At 45.0% G+C, this 24,951-nt stretch overlaps 1 protein-coding gene across 1 annotated transcript in view; it reads right to left on the bottom strand.

Moving 5' to 3' along the window:
- Positions 1 to 24,951, bottom strand: part of TM9SF3 (transmembrane 9 superfamily member 3) — a 284,713-nt gene that overhangs the window by 76,036 nt on the left and 183,726 nt on the right. Inside the window, exon 9 of the mRNA XM_086922322.1 lies at positions 15,457 to 15,587. Coding sequence (XP_086778448.1) covers positions 15,457 to 15,587 — 131 coding nt within the window. The remainder of the gene's footprint in view (positions 1 to 15,456; positions 15,588 to 24,951) is intronic.

Below are 24,951 nucleotides of genomic sequence, written 5' to 3' on the forward strand. Positions count from 1 at the left end.
CACCACTAGGACTCCAAAGAGTTGTATCCGGCTTTACGAATTTTATGACAGAACGGGGACTTACTATTAATTCAACTAAAAGATTTATTATGAATTGTGGAGCTGGATGTATTAAGACCAGATCAATTTTCATCGAGAAGAAACGGATCAAAAATACTAAGATATTTTCTTATTTAGGAATTTTATTTGACCGTACGGGTCATGGGTGCAGGCTGTAAAAACTAGGAGACTACTGTACATAAAAACTATCGGCACTCGCTAATTTTAGTAGGAAACTAGGCAGACGCCCCACGGTGGAACTACTGAATATTTATAAGGCAACATTTTTTACTGTAGCTTCATATGGAGCGGGTGTTTGGGGACATGCGGATGCAAGCTTCCTTCAGGTAGCTAAAAACACGTTTTTGAGATTTCTATTAATGGTCCCTAATGGTACCTCCTCTTTCATATGCCACACGGAACTAGGTTTGCCATATTTGAAAGACATCCTAAAGACTCAGCTGGTTTTGTTGTGGCATAGGATATGGACAACAGAGGAAACACAGTTTAATCGTGGGATCATATTAGAATGTGGGGGCCTAGATGGAGTGGCAAATATTAGATGGCAGTCTTATGTTAAAATGTTTTTATACAATATAGGCCATTGAGAATTCTATGATGATCCGCCCACTATGGCAAGGCACTCTAGGAAAGATCTTAAGAACGATTGTTTGCGCTATCTGAGCAAACAGAGACTTAATGCTGAATTGAGTACGGTTACGGTACAAGCACACACCCTTACATTAACAACTTTTAAAATTCAGCCATACCTATGCCTTCTAACTAACGACGACGATACATTTTTATTGATGCGCTGCTGCTCTGGGACTTACGTTTCCCAACTATTAATGACTGGTCAAAACAGCTATGTAAATGCCCGTGTGACGGCATTTCTGATCAATCAACCATACATGTTTTATTTTTCTGTAAATTTTACTCTGTACAAAGAAAAAGGTGGATTGTTCGAGTTTTAAAAAAACTTGGTATGAGATTGTGTCGCCCAGCTTTTGTGGCTCTTCAACAATTAGATACAATATTTGTTGTAGCCTCTGTTCCCGCCTTTAAAAAAAATGTTTTTAGATATAGGAAGTCGATTGTGATGTGATAATTATGACAATAAAATTTTTGCTGCGTATGAAGAACGGTCTTCATTGGTGTAAATACTGATATTTGCCCTGTACATTTTAATATGTTTTACTGTGTGCTTTTATGGTTATTTATATGTAACCAAATAAAGTTTTTATTGATTGATTGATTGAGTGAAATGACTCTTAGCTTCTTTCTGAACCTTCATGCACTCATACAGCAAGCTAAAACAGACTTGTGGGATTGAAACAGTGGGTGAAGTAGGTCCCGATAGTGTCTAAGCCAATCCAGGGAAAAAAGAATCATTATCATCTTGCACCACATCATCTTAATGAGGACTTTGAGGTACAAAGGCACTGGATGAAGTCCGTCAAAAGGACATTGCACCTGAACTCTGAGAAGCTGGATGTGAAGGCTTCACATTCTGTGTTTTCTTCTGTAGAGAACAAGCTGATCTGCAGAGTGTCCCACTTCAAGAAAGAACCCTTGCAGAACACCACAGTCTATCTCCAACTGTGGCTATCCTCAAAGATACTTTCTAGGCTCATTCACCTTCCAGTACTGCAAGCATTGAAGATGGACTGCTGACAGAGCAATGTTTCTACTCCAAGCCCAATGCAAGTAACTCTACTAATCTGGACTCTTGATCTTTTTCCCCATAGTTTATTGACATAGTTCATGGGTATTGTTCTGTAATTCTAGAACAGTACAGTTGTCACTCGAATGAATGGAAGGAATTATTTTATCTGCATGTGGACTGAAAAAGGAAGAGACAGAGAAACATATGACCTAGACCTTTTGTTGATCTTGTCGCATTAAGGATGTCACGCATAACCTTGTAGAGTGCTCATGGGGAGATGATGTCTCGAACTGCTGAGTCCTTTGCTGAACTGATGATCTGGTTAGACATTCCAGCCCTTCCTTCTTCACAATTCACCAAAAGGAAAATGCTACTTACCAGTCTGCAGTACAAAAGGGGGTGGTGATGGATGGAGCATCTGAACCAATCAAACACTCACACCCAGTCAAAAGATCTGGGTTTGATCCATCACCGATCTTTAGCCCACTCTGCCACCCCAGTTCAGACATGGCTATATGCAAATCAGTCTGACCCTGTGCCTCATGGGAACAGTCCAGCCCGAACTGTAAAGCTATGCCTTCCCTGGACCGGAAACAAGCTTACGAGGACCGGTTTCTGGCATTCCAGCCGTCTTCAGCCCGGTTTGCTTGAATCCAGTGGCAAAGTGAGCAAGGGACTCACGTCTGAGCATACCCTGCCACACTTATGGCGGCCAAAAGCAGAACAAAAGGGGGTGGTGATGGACGGAGCATCTGAATCAATCAAACACTCACACCCAGTCAAAAGATCTGGGTTTAATCCATCACCGTTCTTTAGCCCACTCTGCCACCCCAGTTCAGACACAGCTATATGCAAATCAGTCTGACCCTGTGCCTCATGGGAACACTCCAGCCCGAACTGCCAAGCCATGCCTTCCCTGGACCGGAACAAGCTTCCGAGGACTGGTCCTCAGAAGCTTGTTTCCGGTCCAGGGAAGACACGGCTTGGCAGTTCGGGCTGGACTGTTCCCAAGAGGCACAGGGTCAGACTGATTTGCATATAGCTGTGTCTGAACTGCAGAGTCCACACAAATTTGCAAAAAACTTAAACTAAAGCTCCATGGCGTGAATGAGAAACCAACAGGGCAGGGGATCTCGGCAAAACCTATACAAGCACCCCAAAGAGCAAATGCCACTGATGGCAGCACAATTTCTTGTGACTCAAGATTCTTTACCTAATGTTCTAGCGGCTCTCCCTTCCTCCTACTACGCCCTGCGCGTAGATCGGCCCGGGGGAAGGTTGGAGGTGGAGTCGCCTTGATTATTCGTCTGGACTTCATTTTCAACAGCTGTCCTTCCCTCCCATTCAGGCGGTCGACTGTTTAGTTGTCCGATCTGCTTCCTTTCAGGTTCCTATTACCTGTGAACTCATCTACCGTCCTCCCCAGCATACACCACATTTTATTTCAGCCTTTCAGGAACTACTGGCGACTCTAGCAGTGAACAATGCATCTGTCATGGTGCTGAGGGACTTCAACCTCTGGCCCTCTGACCCTGCCGAGGGCACCATGTCGAAAAATTTTACTGAACTCTTGTGCAGTCTAAACTTCCTATCACATGTCCATACCCAGACTCACGTCCGAGGTCACATCTTGGATCAAATTTGGTCACTCAACATCCCTGTCTCTACCCCTGTTGTTATGCCCTGTCCTTGGTCTGATCATTTTTCAATCTCTTTTTTTCTTGATTTAAGTCTTGCAAAAAGACTCTCCCCTCCCAGGAATACCTGGGCCCGCAACTGGAATCACGTAGACAAGCCCTCTCTCTGTTCTTCTCTCTCTGCCACTTATCCCAACCTGGCAGACCTACCACCATCATCATCCCAAGTTGATACTATCAACAACTGGCTTTCTAGAGCAGGCGATCAAGTGGCTCCACTCAGGCGCGTCAAAATTAGGCTGGCCCATGACCCCAACAGATTGTTCAATGCCGAGCTTAAGGGAAAAAAACTCACAGTGCGGCAGGCAGAGCGCACCTGGAGGCGCGCATACTGTCCTACCTTAAAGCTAAAGTATATCTCCATCTTGACTGACTATAAAAAAGCCATCCTCCTCGCCAAGACGGATTATTTTTCCTCCAAAATCCTTGCAACCGAAAATCAACCCAGGGAAATTTTCGCAACTGTTCAAGAGCTGGCCTCCTCAGACAGGGCTACCCTTAAACCCTCCCCTTCTCAATCCCTCTGTGATTCTCTCAACAACTATTTTATTGAGAAGATCGCTGTCATTAGGGCCAATATACCTCCATCTTCCCCTTCCGTCTCCAACCCTCTACCACCGCCTAACCTATCAAACCTTGATCTCATACCCCCTCTTACTAAGGAAAATGTTTTGTCCCTGCTCGCTAAAGTCAAGTCAGGATCTCCCTCCGACATCTGCCCTGCACATGTCCTGAAAGAGATTTTTTCGGCTTGTCCGACGCCTCCTCTCACTTTCCTCAATGACTCTCTCGAGCAGGGGATTGTCCCAGACCTCTATAAATCAGCGGTCATAGTCCCCATTTAAAAAAAGCCTGGAGCTGATCCTTCTTCCCTTTCTATCGCCCCGTCTCCCTTCTCCCCCTTCTGGGCATAGTCCTGGAACGTTACATCACCAAAGTCTTCAGGGCTTTTCTGGAGGAGAGCCGCAGCCTGGCCTCGTGCCAGGCCGGCTTCCGTCCGTCACACTCAACCGAAAAAGTGGTTCTTTCTGTCATGGACACGCTCAGAGAGGGGGTAGATATTAACTCGCCTCAGGCACTGGTCCTCCTTGATTTGCCCGCCGCCTTTGACACGGTTGACGACTCCATCCTTCTTACCCGTGTCAGGGTGGCGGGCATCAGGGGGCCTGCCCTGGCCTGGCTCGCCTCCTTTCTGAGTGATCGTACGCAGGCTGTCCACCTAGCTGACAATTCCTCCCCCTCACGCAAGGTCCAATGTGGGGTCCCTCAGGGCTCCTCGCTCTCTCCTTTTTTGTTCAATTTATACATCTTCCCCCTTATTTTTGCTTTAAGGCAGATGGAGGTCACGGTCTTTAACTATGCCGATGACCTCCAGCTCATTTTTAATCTCTCTTCTTCCCCAAGTTCCATTCACAATTTCCAATCTGTTATGATTTTTATCCGGGACTGGATGAATTGCAACCACCAAGTTAAACCCTGATAAAACCGAATTGGTACTTGTAGGTGGTTGCCCCAGTCCCTGGACCCCTTCGTTTTGGCAGTCTGTCCTAGGAACCCCCCATCACCCTCCTCCTCAGTCAAAACATTAGGGATAAAACTTAATAATCATCTCACTCTGCATTCCCAGATTACCGCAGTGGTCTCATCTTCCTTTCTGACACTTCGCACAATTCGTAAAATCTCCCGTTTTTTTCTTTTTCCGCGTTGAAACTCATTCTGATGGCCATGGTTCTGTCCCGCTTTGACTACGGCAACATCTTGTACAATGGTGTTCCAGCCTACAGCCTTCGGCGCCTCCAATTGGTCCAAAACCAAGCGGCCTGCCTTATTCATGGTCTTCCTAAATCGCATCACGTCACACCCCCTACTTAAAGCCCTTCACTGGCTCCCTATCAGAGCACGTGCCCTTTTTAAGATGGGCTGCACCACTTTCCAGGCCTTCATCGGCCCTGCTCCAGATTTCATCACTTCCGAACTCAAAATCTTATAACCCTGGCAGAGAGTTACGATCCCCTTCCCAGTCCCTTCTTTCTGTGCCCAGTTTTAGAAAAAAAAAAGCTGGTGTCACAAAGTTTGCTGTCCTTGCCCCTTCCTTTTGGAACACCCTCCCTTTTTCCATTAGATCTTCCGCCTCCTACCCTGAGTTTCGTAAAGCGTTGAAGACCTTCCTCTTCTCACAAGCCTTCTCGCCTTAACGTCCGTGCCTCGCTCCCCCCGGGTTTCCCCAGCGCCAAAAAACTGCTTGGTAGTCGTGCGCTTAATAAATATTTTAACTTCAACTTCACCTGAGCTGGTATCCCTGAGCCAAAATCCACCGACTACCACAAATAGTACATCTCAGATCCCTCCCATAGCCCAAGTAGAGCAGATCATAAAATCACTTATCCTCCCGATCTTAGAGAGGGTAAAGATATTGGCAGAGAGGCTAGATAGATTCGAACAAGCCACTCTAGACAATTTCTTTTCTGTAAAAGCATTAGTTAAGCTCCATTCTAGGAGTAGACAGGACGAGTATGACCCAAAACAAAATCTTATGGTAGAACCCACGACTATCCCTGTACCTGCACTAACAGCTTAATGTTGCAATTTCTGCTCCCCCGCCTGCAGTAAATTGTCCAGTGACAGGACAATCAAAAAGTAATACCAAACCTGGCAGGAGCCCTCCGAGTGAGTCTACAGCCAAAGGGGTTGGAGACCCAGTCGGAGGCCCTCTTGCGCTGGGCAGTGAGGTAGCTAAACAAAATATCCCAATATTAGCTAAAGACCTTGCCATGCCTGTGCCCGAAAAACTAGGCCATGTAAACTTACCGCCCGAATGCCTCCCCTATGTAGTAGTTCTAACTGGCGTACCACGGCTAATGCCTGGTAAGATAGAAACTTACCATGGACTTAAAAACAAATCCATGCATTGGCTGAACAAGAATAGAGCTCTCCCTAGCGGACTTGATGGACAGATCCTGCTTGTGAGACGGGTACACTGGGTGGGCAACAGGGTTAAGGACACCACCGGAGATTGCATTCTTGTGTAAATTTCAAGGATGCACGTGTTGCAAGGTTTATATGTAGACAACAATTTGGCCAGGCCAGTAGTGGAATTGGCACTTATGATCTCTAAGCCATTTCCACTTGCAATCCACCTACTTGCAGCACGATCCGGTTACCTATCACCCACTATGGAGGGAGGCCTTTCCCTAACAACTAGAATGAGTATCCTACCCATTTAGTACCAGCCATCAACAGAAATTTTAATCAACTTGGAATGGCTTATGGGTTCTGACACGATCGCTACTGCACCTCTGCCCTAATAGTAAACAGTACTAGTAGGTCTTGGCATACTTGCAGCAGGACGACCTTAGAACAGCAAGAGACCTTGGAAATTCCTGATCCTAACTTTGCAACTAGCTTAACTAGCCCTACTGATAGCCTAGGTATGGATACACAAAGCATGCGGTGTATTGGCCAGACCACTAGAGGGCAAACCCCAAGAGTCAGGGACAGGCATAGCCAACTCTCTGGTCTCTTCTAACGGTTCTCATGAATCAACCCTACTTAGGATAGTCCCCCTGCTTACCGGGGGCAATACAACTAGTGCGAAGACTATTACCACATCGTCTCTAGAAATACACTCCACGACCCGCATGCAAAATTCCCACCAGTCCAAATAGAAGTATCCTCGGCTATAGTAGTAGATAATCCTCAGATAAAGATCCTTAGCTGGAATATAGCAGGAATATCTAAAGCAGCTTTGAAGAAGCTATATTGGAACTGGTTAACTAGTAAGCGCAACTCTGACCTAAGCTGGGTAGAATAACTGATGAATTCCTAATAGCCAAGGATGTTGAATTTTGTGAACCTTACCTTGATATTATCCAGAAACCCTTTGACAGGGCTCTATATTTTAGATTCCGGGTGGGTTCACTGCCAATATGAGAATTGACTGCTCGTTGGAAAGTTCCTTACCAAACATCCTCCTTTTGAACGTATTGTCCTAGCAGGCTGGAATCAATGGCCCATATTTTCTTTGACAGTCCGGCATATAAATCTCCAATAAATTGTTGGCTCAAACCACTATGTAGAGAATTGGGCACTAAATCCCACATAGTAGCGCTCCGTATTTTTAAGTCTGACACAAGAGCACTGTATGCATGTGGCCTTGCGAAGTTTTTGAGATGGGCATGGCTGATTAGAATGAAAAGGTTAAAGGAAATTGTTTAATTTGATATGTTAAACTATGCATATGTAGTAGTTTTTATTACTAGGCGTCTCATCTAGATATTATTTTGCACTCTATCTCTGTAAACTATTTGCAAAAGTATTTCCTCTGTGAAGTTTTAAGATGTTGATGTTTTATAATACATGTGTGCTTTTATGATATATTTTTATCGAAATAAAGCCTTATTCATTCATTCATTCATTCATTCATTCACATATACACAATAGTGCTTTGTGAATGTGTGAGGTGTAGACGATGTAGCTGCTTTGCATATATCGTCTAGGGATAGGTTTCCTAAAAATGCTATTAAAGCCCCTATTTTCCTTGTAGAATGGGCTTTAGGAGCAATAGATAACGTACGTTTAGCTTTGTGGTAACACATTTGTATACCTTTGACAATCCAACCTAGCTATTCCAGATTTCGATATGGGGTTACCTTTATGTGGTGGTGAAAAAGACACAAAAAGTTGTTTAGTTTTACGAAAAGTATGTGTCCTTTCAATGTAGTAATGCAATGCTCTTTTGACATCTAAGGTGTGAAGAGCTCTTTCTGCGACTGTTTGTGGCTGCGAGAAAAATACAGGCAGCTCAGCAGACTGATTTAGATGGAAGGGTGAAATGACTTTTGGAAGGAATTTAGGATTAGTACGGAGGACCACTTTATCATGGTGCATTTGCAAAAAAGGTTCTTGAATGGTGAATGCTTGTAGTTCACTAAGTCTTCTGAGAGAAGTAATAGCTACTAGGAAAGCTACTTTCCAAGTTAGGAATTGCAATTCACATTTATGTAATGGTTCAAAGGGAGGTCCCATTAACCGTGTGAGAACAATGTTTAAGTTCCACACTGGTGAAGGTTGTGTTCTGGGAGGGATTATTCTTAGGAGTCCCTCCATAAAAGCCTTTATAGCAGGCACTCTAAAAAGAGGCAGATGTTGTCTATTTTGTAAGTATGCTGCAATAGCAGCAAGGTGCAGTCTGATAGACGTGTACGCTAAATTACACTTTTGCAGGTGTAATAGGTATCCTATAATGTTTTGAATAGACACATTTAATGGAATGATGTGGTTGTTTTGACAGTATATTACAAACCGTTTCCACTTAGCTGCATAACATGCTCTAGTGGTGGGACGTCTAGCTTCTTTAATCACATTCATACAGTCTGGAGGGAGGTTAAGGTAACCAAACTATGACTTCAGGAGCCAGATTGCTAGGTTGAGCTAAGCTGGGTCCGGGTGTCTGATCTCTCCATGGTTCTGCGTTAATAAGCGTGGAGATAGGCTTAGTTTCTGGTGTGGCACCACAGAGAGTTGCAGCAGCGTGGTATACCAAGGTTGTCTGGCCCAAGTTGGAGCAACTAGGATGAGATTTAGGGAATGTTGCTGTAGTTTGCGTATCACTAACGGAAGTAGTGGGAGAGGAGGAAAAGCATACGCAAATTTTCCGGACCAGTTCATCTATATCGCATTGCCTTTGGACAGCGGGTGTGGATATCTGGCGGCGAAGTTTGGGCATTTTGCCGTTTTCGTGGGTGGCGAAGAGGTCTATCTGAGGTTGCCCCCACAGTTGAAAGAACAGTTGAAGAACTTGCTGATGAAGTTCCCACTCATGGATCTGCTGTGACTGTCGGCTTAGCAGATCTGCTACGGTGTTTTGTACTCCTGGAACATGTTGGGCTAAGAGGAAGATCTTTAGTGGTATAGCCCATCTCCATATCTGCTGCACTAACAGAGAGTTGCAGACTGTGTCCCCCCTTGTTTGTTTATGTAGTACATGGCTGTCATATTGTCTGTGCAGACTAAGACAGCCTTACCAGATACTTGTTTTTGGAATTCTTTTAGGGCTAGAAATACAGCTAGTAACTCCAAGTGGTTGATGTGGAGTAGCTTTTGTTGCACTGTCCACCTGCCTTCCATGGTGTGATGCAGTAGGTGAGCTCACCAGCCGGAGAGCGATGCGTCCGCTGTTATGACTATTTGAGGAACTAGCTCTAGAAACGGTCGGCCTTTTGAAAGGTTGTTGGTGCTCCACTATTGCAGAGAGCGAGGAGTCCAACTGTCTACCAATACTAGGTTTGTTAATTGACCGTGAGCCTGGTTCCATTGACTTGTTGAGCAATCTTGAAGTGGACGCATTTGTAGTCTTGCATGAGGTACTATGAATATGCAAGATGCCATCATTCTTATGAACTGCATGAACATTCGAGCTGGAAGAGTTTGCTGCATTTTGAATTTTGTTAGGAGAGTTTGTACACTTGTTATCCTGGCTGGAGAAGGGTAGGATAGTGTTAATTCAGTGTTTATTGTAGCGCCAAGATATTGTCGTACATGTGACTGTTGTTGCAGATGTGACTTGATGTGATTTACTGTGAATCCCAAGTAGTGGAGCAGTTGAATTGTGGCGTCCGTGTGTTGTACACACTGGCTGTATGAGATGGCTTTTATGACCCAGTCGTCTAGATATGGGAAGACGTGAATATGCTGTCTTCTTAAGTGTGCTGCCACTACCGCTATGTGTAAGAACAACAGGAGAAAACCCATAGACCTCGTTGGGATGGGTGTATCGTGTAAGCAAAAACAATTCCCAACAGGTATTATGCGAAGACAGTTTTAGAAGTGTATGCAATATGCATTACAAGGAAGGAAGAACTAAGGAGTCAATTGATTTTTAAAGAAGGTAATGTTATTTACCAAGAAGCAAAGGGGGATATTTCACATGACAATACAGTTAAAACAGCACTGTACAGAACGGATCATGTGACAACCCAGTGACACTTGGTGCAAGGTGCTATATACAATTGGTGATGGTGAATGTGCAAGTGCTAAAAACAGCAGTGTAGTCGACGCATGAACCAAAGTATTTACATCAAATAATGGCTCCCCAAAATAAATTGTAATCACTTAAAATACAATTATTTGTATAGAAGCACAAAACGTGAAATGCGTCGTATAATTCAAGCTGTACAGCTTGAATTATACGACGCATTTCACGTTTTGTGCTTCTATACAAATAATTGTATTTTAAGTGATTACAATTTATTTTGGGGAGCCATTATTTGATGTAAATACTTTGGTTCATGCGTACAGCTTGAATTATACGACGCATTTCACGTTTTGTGCTTCTATACAAATAATTGTATTTTAAGTGATTACAATTTATTTTGGGGAGCCATTATTTGATGTAAATACTTTGGTTCATGCGTCGACTACACTGCTGTTTTTAGCACTTGCACATTCGCCATCACCAATTGTATATAGCACCTTGCACCAAGTGTCACTGGGTTGTCACATGATCCGTTCTGTACAGTGCTGTTTTAACTGTATTGTCATGTGAAATATCCCCCTTTGCTTCTTGGTAAATAACATTACCTTCTTTAAAAATCAATTGACTCCTTGGTTCTTCCTTCCTTGTAATGCATATTGCATACACTTCTAAAACAGCCACTACCGCTAGGCATTTGGTAAACACCCTTGGAGTTGTTGTGACTCCGAATGGGAGTACTTTGAATTGGTAGTGCTGACTGTCTAGTAAAAATCTGAGATATTTTCTGTGTGGATAGGAATGTGGAAGTAGGTATCCTTGAGATCTAGAGTGCCAAGGAAGTCGTTTTGTACAAGGAGTGGAAGGACCTGCTGGAGTGTGACCATATGAAAGTGGTCTGATTGTATGTACAGGTTTAGGGGTCTGAGATCTGAGGTCTAGAATAGGCCTTAGAGATCTGTCCTTCTTTGGAATTAAGAAATAAAGGGAGTATACTCCTTTGTTTTGCTGATGCAGTGGAACTATTTCTATTGCATTTTTCTGGAGGAGGGATAGAACCTTCAGACTGTGCAGTATCAAATGTTCTTGTGACATTAGACGCTGTTTTGGTGGTATGTTTGGGGGGGTAAATGTTAGTTCGAGACAGTAACCTGAATGAATTATTTGTAGCACCCACCGGTCTGATGTGATGTTTTCCCAGGCTGGTAGGTATTGTTGTAGTCTTCCCCCGACAGGAGTGGAATGGGGCGGGAGAAGGGAAGTCATTGGGCAGAAGTGGAGGCAGAGCGGGTGTTGTTTTTACCTCTGCCCTTATTGTTGTTACCTCTGTAACCACCCCATTGGTAGCCCCTACTATAGGTGGACTGTGTGGGGACTTTGTAAGAGGTAGAGGGTGTGTCTGAAGAGTATCCCCTGTTGGTGCCTCTGTAAGATAAGCGGTGAAATGAGTGTCTGGGAGCCTGCGACTGCAAGGCTCCCATAGATTTGGCTGTATCTGTATCCTTTTTCATGGGATACGTCTACATTAGGTCCGAATAAGTGTTGCTTATCAAAGGGCTGGTTAAGTATGGCACTTTGGACTTCAGGTTTGAACCATGAAATGCGTAGCCATGCATGTCTACTCAACACATGAAATGCGTAGCCATGCATGTCTACTCAACAGAACACTTGTATTAATGGCTCTGGAGGCAGTGTCTGATGCATCTAGTGCACAACGAATAGAGGTGTTTGTAATATTTTTCCCTTCTTGGATAAGCTCATTTGCTCTGTCTTTTTACTCATCGGGGAGGAGCTGCATTAAAGATTCTAATTCATCATAATGTGCCCTGTCATATCTTGCCAATAATGCTTAAGTATTGTCAATACACCACGTTTGCTGCCTGAGACGCAGTTCTTTTACCTGATGCGTCAAGGAGCTTAGACTCTATCTGGTGGGGGAGCTTCACCTGATGTTTGTGAATTTGCTCTTTTGAGTGCATTAGAGACCACAAGAGAGTCTAATGGTACTGGGCCTTTAATATATGCTGGATCTGAAAGGGCAGCTTTATATTTCTTCTCTATTCGTGGGTTGATGACCCGAGTTCTAACTTTGAAGACTTCTGGATCATGCTTAATAACTCCTTTAAGCATTAATAAAACGGACAAGGACCTTTGTGCATTATCAAAGGTATCCATTAGGAAGTCTTCTTCTACAGGGTCAGGATGCATGTCAACCCCATGGTATTGTGCAGTCCTGTGTATTAGCTGATTAAATCCCATAGTGTCTTCTGGTGGGGGAAGGCGTAGAGGGATATATGTAGTCTTGAGGAACGTTAGGGACGTCTGGGGTGTTGTAATCATCTCAAGGTTACGGTGAGCCCGGAGGAATAGAGTGATCTAGTGGCTCACTATGTGCACCACCCCCTGTGTCGTCAGAGCTATCATCCCGGTTGTCATCATCTGGTATGATAGAAGATGCAGGGGAGTGCTGTGGTAGAGGAGGAGGTGGTGATGGTATATGTGGAGGAGGAGGAGGAGGAGAAGAAGGAATCCTTAGAAGGGAGGTAGCAAAGTCCTTCTTTGGATGAGGAGCCGTTGTAGGTGTATCCAGTGGTCGTTTTTTTTAACTGAGAGTTTGTCGACCAGTGGTTGGGTCCTTAACAAGAGTCTTTTGTGTAGGGTCTGGATGAAATAAGTCCCCTGCAGGAGGCAGATCTTTTGGTGCGGAGGGCTTTCTCGGCACCGAGTTGGGAGCTTCTTTTGGCTTTGGAGCTTGTGGTTTGGCAGTGTCTTTAGCCGGAGAAGTATGAGCCTTCTTTGGCTCCGATGGTTTAGTCAGCTCTGATGATTTTTTCGGCTCCGACGGGTTTTTCGGATCCGATGGTTTTTTCGGATCCAATGGTTTTTTCGGATCCGAAGGCTTTTTTGGCTCTGATGGCTTTTTCTGCTCCAATGGCTTTTTCTGCTCCAATGGCTTTTTCGGCTCCAATGGCTTTTTCGGCTCCAATGGCTTTTTCGGCTCCAATGGCTTTTTCGGCTCCAATGGCTTTTTCGGCTCCAATGGCTTTTTCGGCTCCGATGGGTCTTTTGGATCTGATAATTTTTTCGACTCCGACGCGTTTTTGCTTGGGTCCGATTTTGGTTTCGGTGACGAGGGGTTATCACTAGGTTTCGGTGCCGATTGTTTAGATGCTGGTGTGGAGGCTGTTGTCTTTTTCAGTACTGGTAGGTGTGCGCCGGCACGGTGGGCAGGCTGACTCGAGCCAGAGTCGCCGTAAGGCTTAGTAAGCTTTTTAGCCGAGCCCGAAGGCGGGGGAGTGGAAGCAGTGTCCCGGTATGCACCCGAGCGCGAGGGTGTGACCGAAGCCTTTTTGGAGGGTGTTGAGGAAGGGTCGGGGTCGACGGTCTTACTTACGACCCGCTGTGCTGGAGTGATGTCCTCGACTTCGGAATCTTCTGCCTCGGAGTCGCTGTTGACGCCATGATGTTGTTCTGGGACGTCGACGCCCTCTTGAAAGATGTCGTCCGGAATCAGAGCTGATGAACGAGCCATTGTTCTTCGAGCCAGTCGGTCCCGGATCGTCTTCTTGGAGCGGAAAGAGGCACAAGCGGAACAGTCTCTGGCCTCGTGCTCCGGTGAGAGACAAAGGTTACACACCTCATGTAGGTCTGTGTGGGGAAACTTCGACCTACATCGAGGACACTTTTTAAATGGGGTACTTTCCATGAGTTGGAAGTTGATGCCTAGGTAGGCCCGAAGGCCTTGTCGACGACCGGAATCGAAGACTTCGAATGTTAAGAGTAGCATCGACTGCACACGCTTTCAAAACTATACCGTCGAAGCTGGTGAAGATTGCGCACCGGAGGAAATCGGTTCCAAAACGGAGTGCTGGAAACACATCGGAGCCCGGTGGCGGAAAAAACAATCTGGGGATGGAGCCGATGACCCTGCGCAGTATGATCCAAAGGAGGAGTCACCTATCTTGTGACTTCCAAAGACTTTCTAGGACAAAAACAAACTGCAAACATCCGGGCCCAACACTAGGTGGCCATCTATGCATAGTGTGTAATCTGCAGCTCATATGCCTCGAACATCATGTTCATGTTATCTATAGGAAGCAATAATCCATGGAATCCCAAAGCTCCCGACTATATCCCCAAGTGGAGTTGCGGAAACTGTAATGTTTCCTAGCTGCAGACACAACTAGAGAATCAGAAGACTTTAAAGGGGAACAGGTCAGAGACTACAGGTCTCAATTTTTCATCCTATCTTCTGTTTAAAGGTTTTATGGCTGCAAGAGTCTGGAACATGTGCATAGTGGTTACCAATAACACTTAAATCAAAGGCACCATCAGCATAGATTCTGGTTTTGGAAGTAACACCTCACATACCAGTGTGATTTCATATATAATATTTTGCACCATGAGATTGAGAAATAATCTAAAAGAAAAATGGTGTGCACATTGTTTTCATCCTGCCAGGACCTCGTTATCTGAATACAAAGGACATTTGTTAAAAAGATGGGTCACAGAGACAAAGTATTGAGGAGAAAAACATCTCTGGAACATGTCACAAAAGAAAACGGGCTTCATTAATAAAAAAATATTGAACATTCAAGAAAACATTAGAAAACGTCAAATATGGCAAAAAAAAGACAAATAAACCCACACACATACCCGATAGATTTTAGCCATAAAACAGACTAAAAGGGTAGCAGTGTTGGTGATCCTTTCAAGTGAACCAGAAAAATTAAACAGCTCACTGACTGCCCTCCTAGATGGGCAAGCTAGAAGCCTCTTAAATTCTTAAAGATGCATTATTATTTAGCACAATTTGTGCTCATCTTATTCAAATTATAAGGTTTAAAAAAGGATTAGTACAGTGTTTTTTCAGCCAAAAGTATAGTAGTATTAATCTGGATAACTGGACTTCGATTTTAAACCAAATTAAAGTGCTAGAAAATGGACTTCTTCAATATGTTAAACGTAAGCGCACAACATACTTTTAATACTTAAGATACCGTAGCTATGCTATGAATCTCAGTTTTGAAATACATAATGGGATAAGATCCACACAAAACAAACTAACCAATCAAGCCACTTACCATTGTTCCAAAAGGAATTGCTCTTGAAGCATGATAGTACATCGCAATAAAGTTGATAAAAAAGGCAGTGCCACACACCATGGCTGGAATAAGGAAAGCTCCAATGAACATTTGCTTTATCCAGCGCCTGCCTAGAATAGAAAAGGTATTATCACACTCTGATAGAAAAAACAAAACCAACACCTGACAAAAAAGTTCAATTAAAATAAATAACACACTTTAGTGCTTCAGTGGCAAAACTGAAAATTAAACAATAGGGGTTTATTTGCCAACTGGTAGGCCAATTTTATACAGGACACTATCCATCTTGAAATGGACCTTTTGGAAGCTGGAAAGCCTGTCCTCAAGGAACCATAATTTAAAAACAATTGATCTTATCTCCTTATGGCCTCTGTTCCCTCCAGATAGAACTTGAGCACTCTCTTATGGTCGAATGAGTGAAGGGACCTTTCCGCAAGAGTGGCAGGATTGGGGAAAAAAAGGAAGGAAGGGAGATCGACTGATTAACATGAAAATCAGATAGAACTTTTGGCAAAAAATCAGGGTGAGTCCTTAACACTACCCAGTTGTGGTGAAAAACAGTATATGGTTCTTTGGCACATAGCGCTTGGATCTAAATTACTCTGCGTGCTGATGTTATCGCCACTAGGAAAGCGGTCTTCCATGTCAAGTGCTGCAACGTGGCCTTATGAATGGGTTCAAAAGGAGGACCCATTAATTTAGAAAGGACTAGATTCAACTCCCAAGGAGGAAAATGAGGCCGAACTGGGGGATCGAATATGCTACTTACCAGTATGCATCTGTTCTTGGCTGTTGACATTCATATCTGTGCATAGATCGCCGCCTAGTGTTGCGTCCGGATGATTGCACATTGTTGTCCTGGAAGAGTCTTCGAAGTATCACAAGATAGGTGGCTCCTCCCCTGGACTACAGTGCGCATGGGCATCCTCTCCATCCTCAGATTGTTTTTCGCCATTGTGGCAGAGATGGAGTGTAGTACAGTAAGTGATGACCATGCTAAGAGTAATTCTGAGTGCTGCAGCCGCTGCAGGCGCCGGGGAGGAGGGCGGGCGATATGAATGTCAGCAGCCCTACATGCCAAGAACAGATGCATACTGGTAAGTAGCATATTCGGTTCGAGGCATGTGGGCTGCTGAATTCATATCTGTGCATAGAATATATAGCAGTCCCTCTATTAGCGGCGGCTGCCCGTGCCAGCTGCAGCAGTCTGAAAAAGTGTTTTTAGAACAGCCTGCCCTACAGCTGCCTGCTGTTTGGAGTGCACATCTACGCAGTAGTGCTTTGTAAATGTGTGTATGGTAGACCATGTGGCTGCTCTACAGATTTCCTCTAAAGGAATGTTTCCAAGGAAAGCCATGGATGCCCCCAACTTTCTTGTTCAGTGGGCTCTTGGGGGAACCGTTAATGTGCGCTTAGCCTTTTGATAGCAAATTTGTATGCACTTAACGATCCACCTGGCGATACCTGCTTTTGAAATGGGGTTGCCGTTGTGTTGTGATGAAAAGGCAACAAACAGTTGTTTTGTCTTTCTAAAATCTTTTGTCCTATCTATGTAGTACATTAGAGCTCTCTTGACGTCTAGTGTGTGGAGCATTCTCTCTGCCACTGAATCTGGATTCTGGAAGAACACTGGCAGTTCTATAGTTTGATTCATATGGAACTGTGAAACCACTTTAGGCAGAAACTTAGGGTTAGTGCCTAGTACCACCCTGTTGGAGTGAATCTGTATGAATGGCTCCTGGATAGTTAGTGCCTGAAGTTCACTATCTCGTCGTGGCGATGTGATTGCTATTAGGAAAGCCACTTTCCACGTCAAGATTCGTATCTCGCATGAGTGTAGAGGCTCAAAAGGTGGTCCCATCAGTCTGGTAAGGACCACATTCAGGTTCCATACAGGTGCTGGTGGGTGTCGGGGAGGAATAACTCGTTTGAGTCCCTCCAGAAAAGCTTTGATGGCAGGCACTCTGAAAAGTGAGAGATGCTGCCTGTTTTGGAGATAAGCTGCTATTGCGGATAAATGTATACGAATGGAAGCATAGGCCAGATTGCATTTGTAAAGATGCAACGGATAACAGATGTTGTGAGTAGATTCATCTAGCGGATTAATGTCGTTGTTGGCACAATAAATGACAAACCGCTTCCATTTCGCTGCATAACATGCTCTAGTGGTGGGCTTTCTTGCTTCCCTTATGATATCCATACAGTCAGGAGGCAGGTTGAGGAAGCCAAATTCTAAGACCTCAGGAGCCAGATCGCCAGGTTGAGCTGCTGCGGATCTGGATGCTGAATGTCGCCATGGCTCTGCGTCAAAAGCCTGGGCGTGAGGTGCAGCCTTTGATGCAGTACCACGGAGAGTTCTAGAAACGTGGTGTACCATGGTTGGCGTGCCCACGTCGGAGCAACCAGGATGAGAGTCATCGAGTGTTGCTTCAGTTTGCGTGCCACTAGCGGTATTAGCGGTGCTGCGGGAAAAGCATACGCAAATATGCCTGACCAGTTCATCCATATCGCATTTTCCTGCGACTGTGGGTGTGGGAACCTGGCGGCAAAGCTTTGGCATTTTGCGTTTTCCCTTGTGGCGAACAGGTCTATCTCTGGATGACCCCACTGCTGGAAGTACGGTTGGAGTACTGATGGATGTATCTCCCACTCGTGCATCTGGTGGCTGTGCCTGCTGAGCAGGTCCGCCATCTGATTGTCCTTGCCTGGGAGGTGTTCTGCCATGAGGAAGATGTTTCTCTGAATGGCCCACTTCCAAATGCTCTGAGCCAGATGAGACAACTGTGGCGAGTGTGTATATCCCTGCTTCTGTATGTAGTACATGGCCGCCATGTTGTCCGTCCGGATCAACACTACCTTGTTGCACAAATGTACTTTGAATGCTTTCATTGCCATGAAGATAGCCTTCAGTTCCAGAAGGTTGATGTGCATCTTCTTCTGCTGTGCTGTCCATAGGCCCTGCACTTTGTAGTGGAGTACATGAGCTCCCCATCCCTGGAGAGATGCGTCCGTCGTCAGTATAATCTGTGGCACAGGATCTTGGAACGGTCGGCCCCTGCAAAGGTTTTGTGGGTTCCACCAATGCAGAGAGTTGTATGCGCGACCGGTCACCAACACTAGGTCTTTCAATTGTCCGTGAGCCTGATTCCACTGATGTGCCAAGCACTCCTGAAGAGGACGCATATGTAGTCTCGCGTGCGGGACTATGAAGATGCAGGAGGCCATCATGCCTATCAACTGCTTGAACACTCGTGCTGGAAGCGAGTGTTGAGGTTTGAATTTCCGTATCAGCAATTGCATGCTGTTGATCCTCACTGAATTTAGCTGAGCTTTGGCTGCCAGAGTGTCTATTGTCGCGCCCAAGTACTGCCGTAATTGGGCGGGCTGAAGGTGGGACTTTGGATAATTCAGTGAAAACCCCAGATCGTGAAGAAGGTGAATGGTGTGGGACATGTGGGTGGCACATTGCTGGGCCGACTTTGCTTGGATAAGCCAGTCGTCCAGATAAGGGTAGACGTGAACGTTCTGTCTCCGTAGGTGTGCAGCCACTGTCGCTAGGCACTTGGTTAACACCCTGGGTGCTGTCGTCACTCAGAAAGGGAGGACCTTGAACTGATAATGCTGATCCTGAATGGTAAATCTGAGATATTTTCTGTGTGACGGGTGTAGTGGTATATGGAAATATGCATCCTTCAGATCTAGTGTTGCGAGGAAATCTCCCTGACTGAGTAACGGTAAAACCTGCTGTAATGTGAGCATGTGAAAGTGTTCTGATCGGATGTACTGGTTTAGGGGCCTGAGGTACAGTATGGGTCTGAGGGACCCGTCCTTTTTTGGGATCAAGAAGTACAGCGAGTACACCCCTGTACCTCTTTGTTCCGCAGGCACAAGCTCTATGGCTCCTTTTTGCAGCATGCTGACTACTTCTTGCTACAATAACTGTAAATGCTCTGCGGACATAGGAGGGTGCCTTGGGGGTATGTTGGGTGGAGTGGATGTTAACTCCAGACAATAACCGTACTGGATAAGCTGCCTCACCCACCTGTCTGTAGTGATGGATTTCCAGACCGGCAGGAACTGTTGTAGTCTCCCCCCGACCGGTGTGATATGGTCGGGGGCAGTGACAAGACGTCACTGTTTGTTAGTGGCGGAGGATCGAGAGTTGTTGTTTCCACGACCTCTGCCCTTGGTGCTGTTTCCACGATAGCCACCGCTATTGTTCTTGTTGTAGGTGGTCTGCGGGCCTCCTTTACTGTATTGTGCCTGCTGGGACACCTGGCCTCTGGAAGCTCCTCTATTGTTGGAGCGATGAAAAGAACCACCCCTGAACTGCTGCGACTGTAGAGCCCCCATAGACTTTGCAGTCTCTGTTTCCTTCCTAATTTTTTCTAAGGTGGTGTCCACTTCTGGGCCAAATAAGTAATCCGGGTTAACAGGCTGATTGAGTATGGTGGTTTGTGTCTCAGGCTTGAAGCCGGAGATTCTCAGCCAGGCGTGTCTTCGTAACATAACACTTGTATTAATCGTCCTGGCTGCAGTGTCTGCTGCATCTAGTGCACACTTAATAGATGCGTTCGATATAAGTTTCCCTTCTTGTATTAGCATCTCTGCTGCCTCCTTATACTCATCTGGCAAGTGTTGTAACAGGGTTTCGAGTGCATCATAATGAGCCCTGTCATATCTGGCTAAGAGTGCCTGTGTGTTGGAGATTCGCCAGACATTGGCCGCTTGAGCTGCCACCCTTTCTCCTGATGCTTCTAGCACTTTAGATTCCTTGTCAGGGGAGGAGCATCACCCGTTGTTTGCGAGTTCGCTCTTTAACGAGCATTGGAAACAACCAGAGAGTCCAACGGCAACTGTCCCTTGATATACGTAGGGTCCACAGGAGCTGGTTTGTATTTTTTTTCAATTCTGGAGTTTACTACCCTTGCGGTCTCCTTAAAGATGTCTCCAGCGTGTTTCAGGACACCTTTTAGCATGGGTAGAGTCTTGACAGTTCTCTCGGAGGTTGAGAAGGTGTCAAACAAACAGTCCTATTCAATAGGGTCAGCATGGAGCTGGACATCAGGATTTTTTGCTGCCCTCTCAATAAGTGCATTAAACGCAGCCGTGTCTTCTGTCGGTGAGGTTTTAATAGCATAGACATGACTGTCCGGGGCAGTTTGTGGATCCCCTGTGTCAACAGCGCCTGTCCAGGGTTCAGTGTGATCTTCTGGATCAGTGTCTACAGGATAACTGTAATCCTCATTGTCACCATCCCCTACATCCACATCTGAATGTGTGGGTGAAACAGGAGCAGGGTCTTGTCCATATGGTTGTAGAGGTTCACAAAGAAGAGGTGACGTAGCAGAATCCCTCTTTTTCTTCAATGGAATTTTATATGACTCCATAGGCTGTTCTGGGGCGATCTTTCGCTTGAAAATGGAAAGTCTACCAGTCTCAGAGTCGATGAATTGCCTCAACTGATCTTCTTACGGAGTCTGTCGATGCTTGGTGGGCCCTTCCATAGTTTTAGGCTTGGCCCCATGGACACCTTTTTGGCCGCTTCGACGCCCGTCTTAGAGGCGAACGCCTTAGGTACCACTGTCGGCGGCAGTGTGAACTTAATCGGTGCCGACGACTTCGGAGGTTTACTGACTGGCTTCGGGAGTGGAATGGCCTTCGGTCCGACAGCAATAGCCTTCTCTTTAATGCGTTGCAGCGAGTCCGACACCTGCTTCGAAAAAGAGGCGGATGGCTGTGTTGACTCGACGGGGTCTTTAGAGCCACTGCTAGTCGTGGACTTGAGGTCTTTACTGCTCTTAGCCTTGTCGATATATATATATTAAGAGGAAGGGGTCCCAGTGTGAACAGGGAGCATAAAACACGTTTTAACATGAATTAATCAAAAACAATCGTTGGGATCCACAGAGTTTTATTCACCATGGGATCAAGTGTAATTAATACACATATTGTAGCAAACAATCAACTGTATTAAAGGTCATACAGTGCCCCAGGAAGGAACAAACATTGGCACCTGGTGTCCGATGAGATTAATCAATCTGCGACTCCACTCCATGCCTTCAAGAAGGCCAAGAGCATAAAAGACTTGGTTGTGTGCTCGTTTTTACCTCCCAACAGCCAACCCACTATCAATACTCTGTGGAATCTACCACCAGTTACAGGTCATTTCAAATGTGGCCATTGTAAGGCTTGTGACCTAACCATCCAAACGAAAGAATTTGTGCATCTTCATTTAACTGTCAAACTAAAAGCCTTCAGTAATTGCAACTCCAATAATCTTATCTATGCGATTGTATGCCCATGCCATAAGATCTATATCGGACAGACTCAACAAAAAATTAAGGCTCGTATCCTCCAACACATGAGTCGAATTCGATGTGATGTTCCAGGCGCACCTCTTGTAGAACATTTTAAGCTTAATGCTCATCCCCCAGAAAGCCTACAATGGTTGGTCATAGAAAAAACCTCACTAGGACCACGAGGTGGTAATATCTCTGATATCCTGAACATCCGTGAGTTGAAATGGATATATTTCTTCAACTCGGTTGAAACTGGCCTCAATGAATCTGACAGCTCTTTCACCCAATTGGCCACATTGACATGATCGATCAATCTGTGTATGCTATACTCATATTCTTTCTCAGTAATGAGTTATCTTAATATCTGTCTTTGTAGGTTGTGGCTTTCTCTATCACACCTGACTACATTACTCATTGGTCCTATTAAGGTGGCCTTACCCTCATGTCTGGAGAGGTACGTGACCTTTTATGTATCTGAATTGATATGTATTACCTGATCTGTCATTCCGAATAAGTCCAATGAATTTAACGATTATCTTTAGTATTTCAGCCTGTGTGGGCTGTCATCGCTAAATAATCTTCAGAAGTGTTATTTACTTCTCAGTTATTCAGAACGTCATTCTTCAAGTGTGTACATTGGCTTTACCGCATGACCTAGCATCCTAACCATTGTAAGCTTTACTGCAGGGCTCTACCCTCATGTTGGAGAGGTACGCCCGGTATTCACAATTACTTGATGTATTTTTACCTTTCTTCCAAACTTAGTTACTATTTCAGTTTATTATCGTGTAATGTACATATAGTGGTCAACCTGGCATCCTAACCATTGTAAACTTTACTGCAGGGCTCTACCCTCATGTTGGAGAGGTACGCCCGGTATTCACAATTACTTGATGTATTTTTACCTTTCTCCCAAACTTAGTTACTATTTCAGTTTATTATCGTGAAAATGTACATATAGTGGTCAACCTGGACGTCCACAATCCCTTTCACAATTTGTTAGAACTGCCTGCCCGACTTCAAATGAGTCTGTTTTCCTGTTCTATTACAATATGGATCACCACGTGATCCGTTTCCATGGTTATTTTACCACACCAGGAAATGCCGCGCCTATCGGCTGCCCTGCAACGGAGCACTTTGACCGAATACCGACAAGTGAGTACATGTCTCCTCCGCCCCTAGCGCTGTTTAACTTACTGGTACTCGGCGGCGTCCCTGATCTCCCTTTGTTCAATCATTAAATCACTAGATGGAAGATGGATGTTACCGCCACTCCAATCGACTAAATACCAGCCACTCGTGCTTCGCCGCTTTTCGGTAAGCATTTCTCCTGGAATCCAAATCCATTGTTGATTGACTGTCATTTACTCTATAACGGTTCGTGTTAATCAAGGCTTGCTTATTATAGGTGCAGTTTTAGAAACCGCAACTGCTTCATATCACCCAAAGACCAAGCGGACATTTTCTGACCCTTTGGTACGTCGTTTTAATTTAATTTATTTAATGTTTCTAGTCACTCCCTCGATCCCGGCTGATCTAATCGCTACGTTTTCAGATTTACTCTTGGCTCACACGACCCAATTTGGTAACGTATGTTTGTCCTTACCTCCTAATACCTGGCTCAGTAATTGGTAGTCCACCGCCCATTCTTGCTAGCTTATTCATACAGGCACTCTGACCTCTGTCTACTTTGGACCACATGTAATGTGAACCACGCTGAGTTGTGACATTATTATTTTTGACTTGAATCTAACCACCATTAATTTATTTGATGAGATTGTTATTTCTCGCTCGCTACTACCTAGGATCTTGCCGTTTGCCCTGCTAGTTCATACATGCAGGCACCTTAACCTCTTTCCACACTGGAACCCTTATCTTAAGAGCTGATTGTGATAATAATATTTTTGATTTGTCTGCATTTCTCATTTCAATTGATGCTTCCGCTCGATATTCGCTACTACCTATGTGATAATTAGGGGTTTATTCAATACACCTCTAACGTTAGTCCCTTATACTTGTATCATTAGGTCCTCTGCCCCTTCCTTGGTCCTGATGAAGACCCCGCAGCAAGGCTAATTCTTCCTGCATTCTTAGAGGGTCGAAACGTCGACGGTCTTTCTAGCACCGGCAACCACACAAGCGAATATTTGTATACATTTTGTACATTGTGTTGTATGCCTCCATCTAAATAATGTCGCCATTTTGTCATGGCAGTTGTTGAGATACTGGTTATTGCATGAAAAATGTTTCGAATTGCTGATTTTACAGTCACATTATCCCATCACTTCCCTACCTTCACACCATCACTCCCCTTCTCCTTCCTGGGGCACTGTATGACCTTTAATACAGTTGATCGTTTGCTACAATATGTGTATTAATTACACTTGATCCCATGGTGAATAAAACTCTGTGGATCCCAACGATTGTTTTTGATTAATTCATGTTAAAACGTGTTTTATATGCTCCCTGTTCACACTGGGACCCCTTCCTCTTAATACTTACTTAACCCAGGTCCCAGTGACTCTGTTGGGTAACCCCCTTGTATACTACTTAGCCTTGTCGAGTCAACGTTTAGGATCGAGAACGTTCTGAGTTTCGAGTCCCTTGTTTGTGTCTACGTCCTTCGGCGCCGACTTCTTCGGGTCGAGGTCCTTGACCATTTTCTTCGGTGCCCCGGCCTTCGGCTTGACACCCTTTAGCGACCTCCCCGGGTCGATAACACTCTTCTGTTTCGTCGGTGCCGATGGTTCAGAAGCCTTCGATCCGACCATAGTAATGCGTACTTTCGGTTTCGATTTTGCTTCCGGTGCTTTCGGTTTTGTAGACACCGATGCTTTTGGTTTCGATTTCGATCGTTCAACCGATGGCTCGTTGGAAATGTCCTTAGCCTGGCCTTGAGGCGAGGCTGTAAAACTATGCGTTTGATCTCGGGGAAGGCCATGTGGCGATCCCTCGACCTGAGCCTTATAGAGTGTTTTAGTCTCGGCCCCCGTACCAACGGTTGGGCCTAGCTCCTCGCTGGAGCTATCTTCTACGGCCCCAAAGGACCTCATCGTCGTCTCCTACCTTGTTGACGACATCTTCATTATCGAACATTTCCTCATCTGCGTCGTAACTGGAGTCGATCTCCGATGCAGAATCAGACAGGTTCTCTTGAACTTCCTGCTCGACT

Source organism: Lissotriton vulgaris, chromosome 5 (genome assembly GCF_964263255.1).
Source record: "Lissotriton vulgaris chromosome 5, aLisVul1.2, whole genome shotgun sequence".
In the NCBI taxonomy this organism is placed as follows: Eukaryota; Metazoa; Chordata; class Amphibia; order Caudata; family Salamandridae; genus Lissotriton; species Lissotriton vulgaris.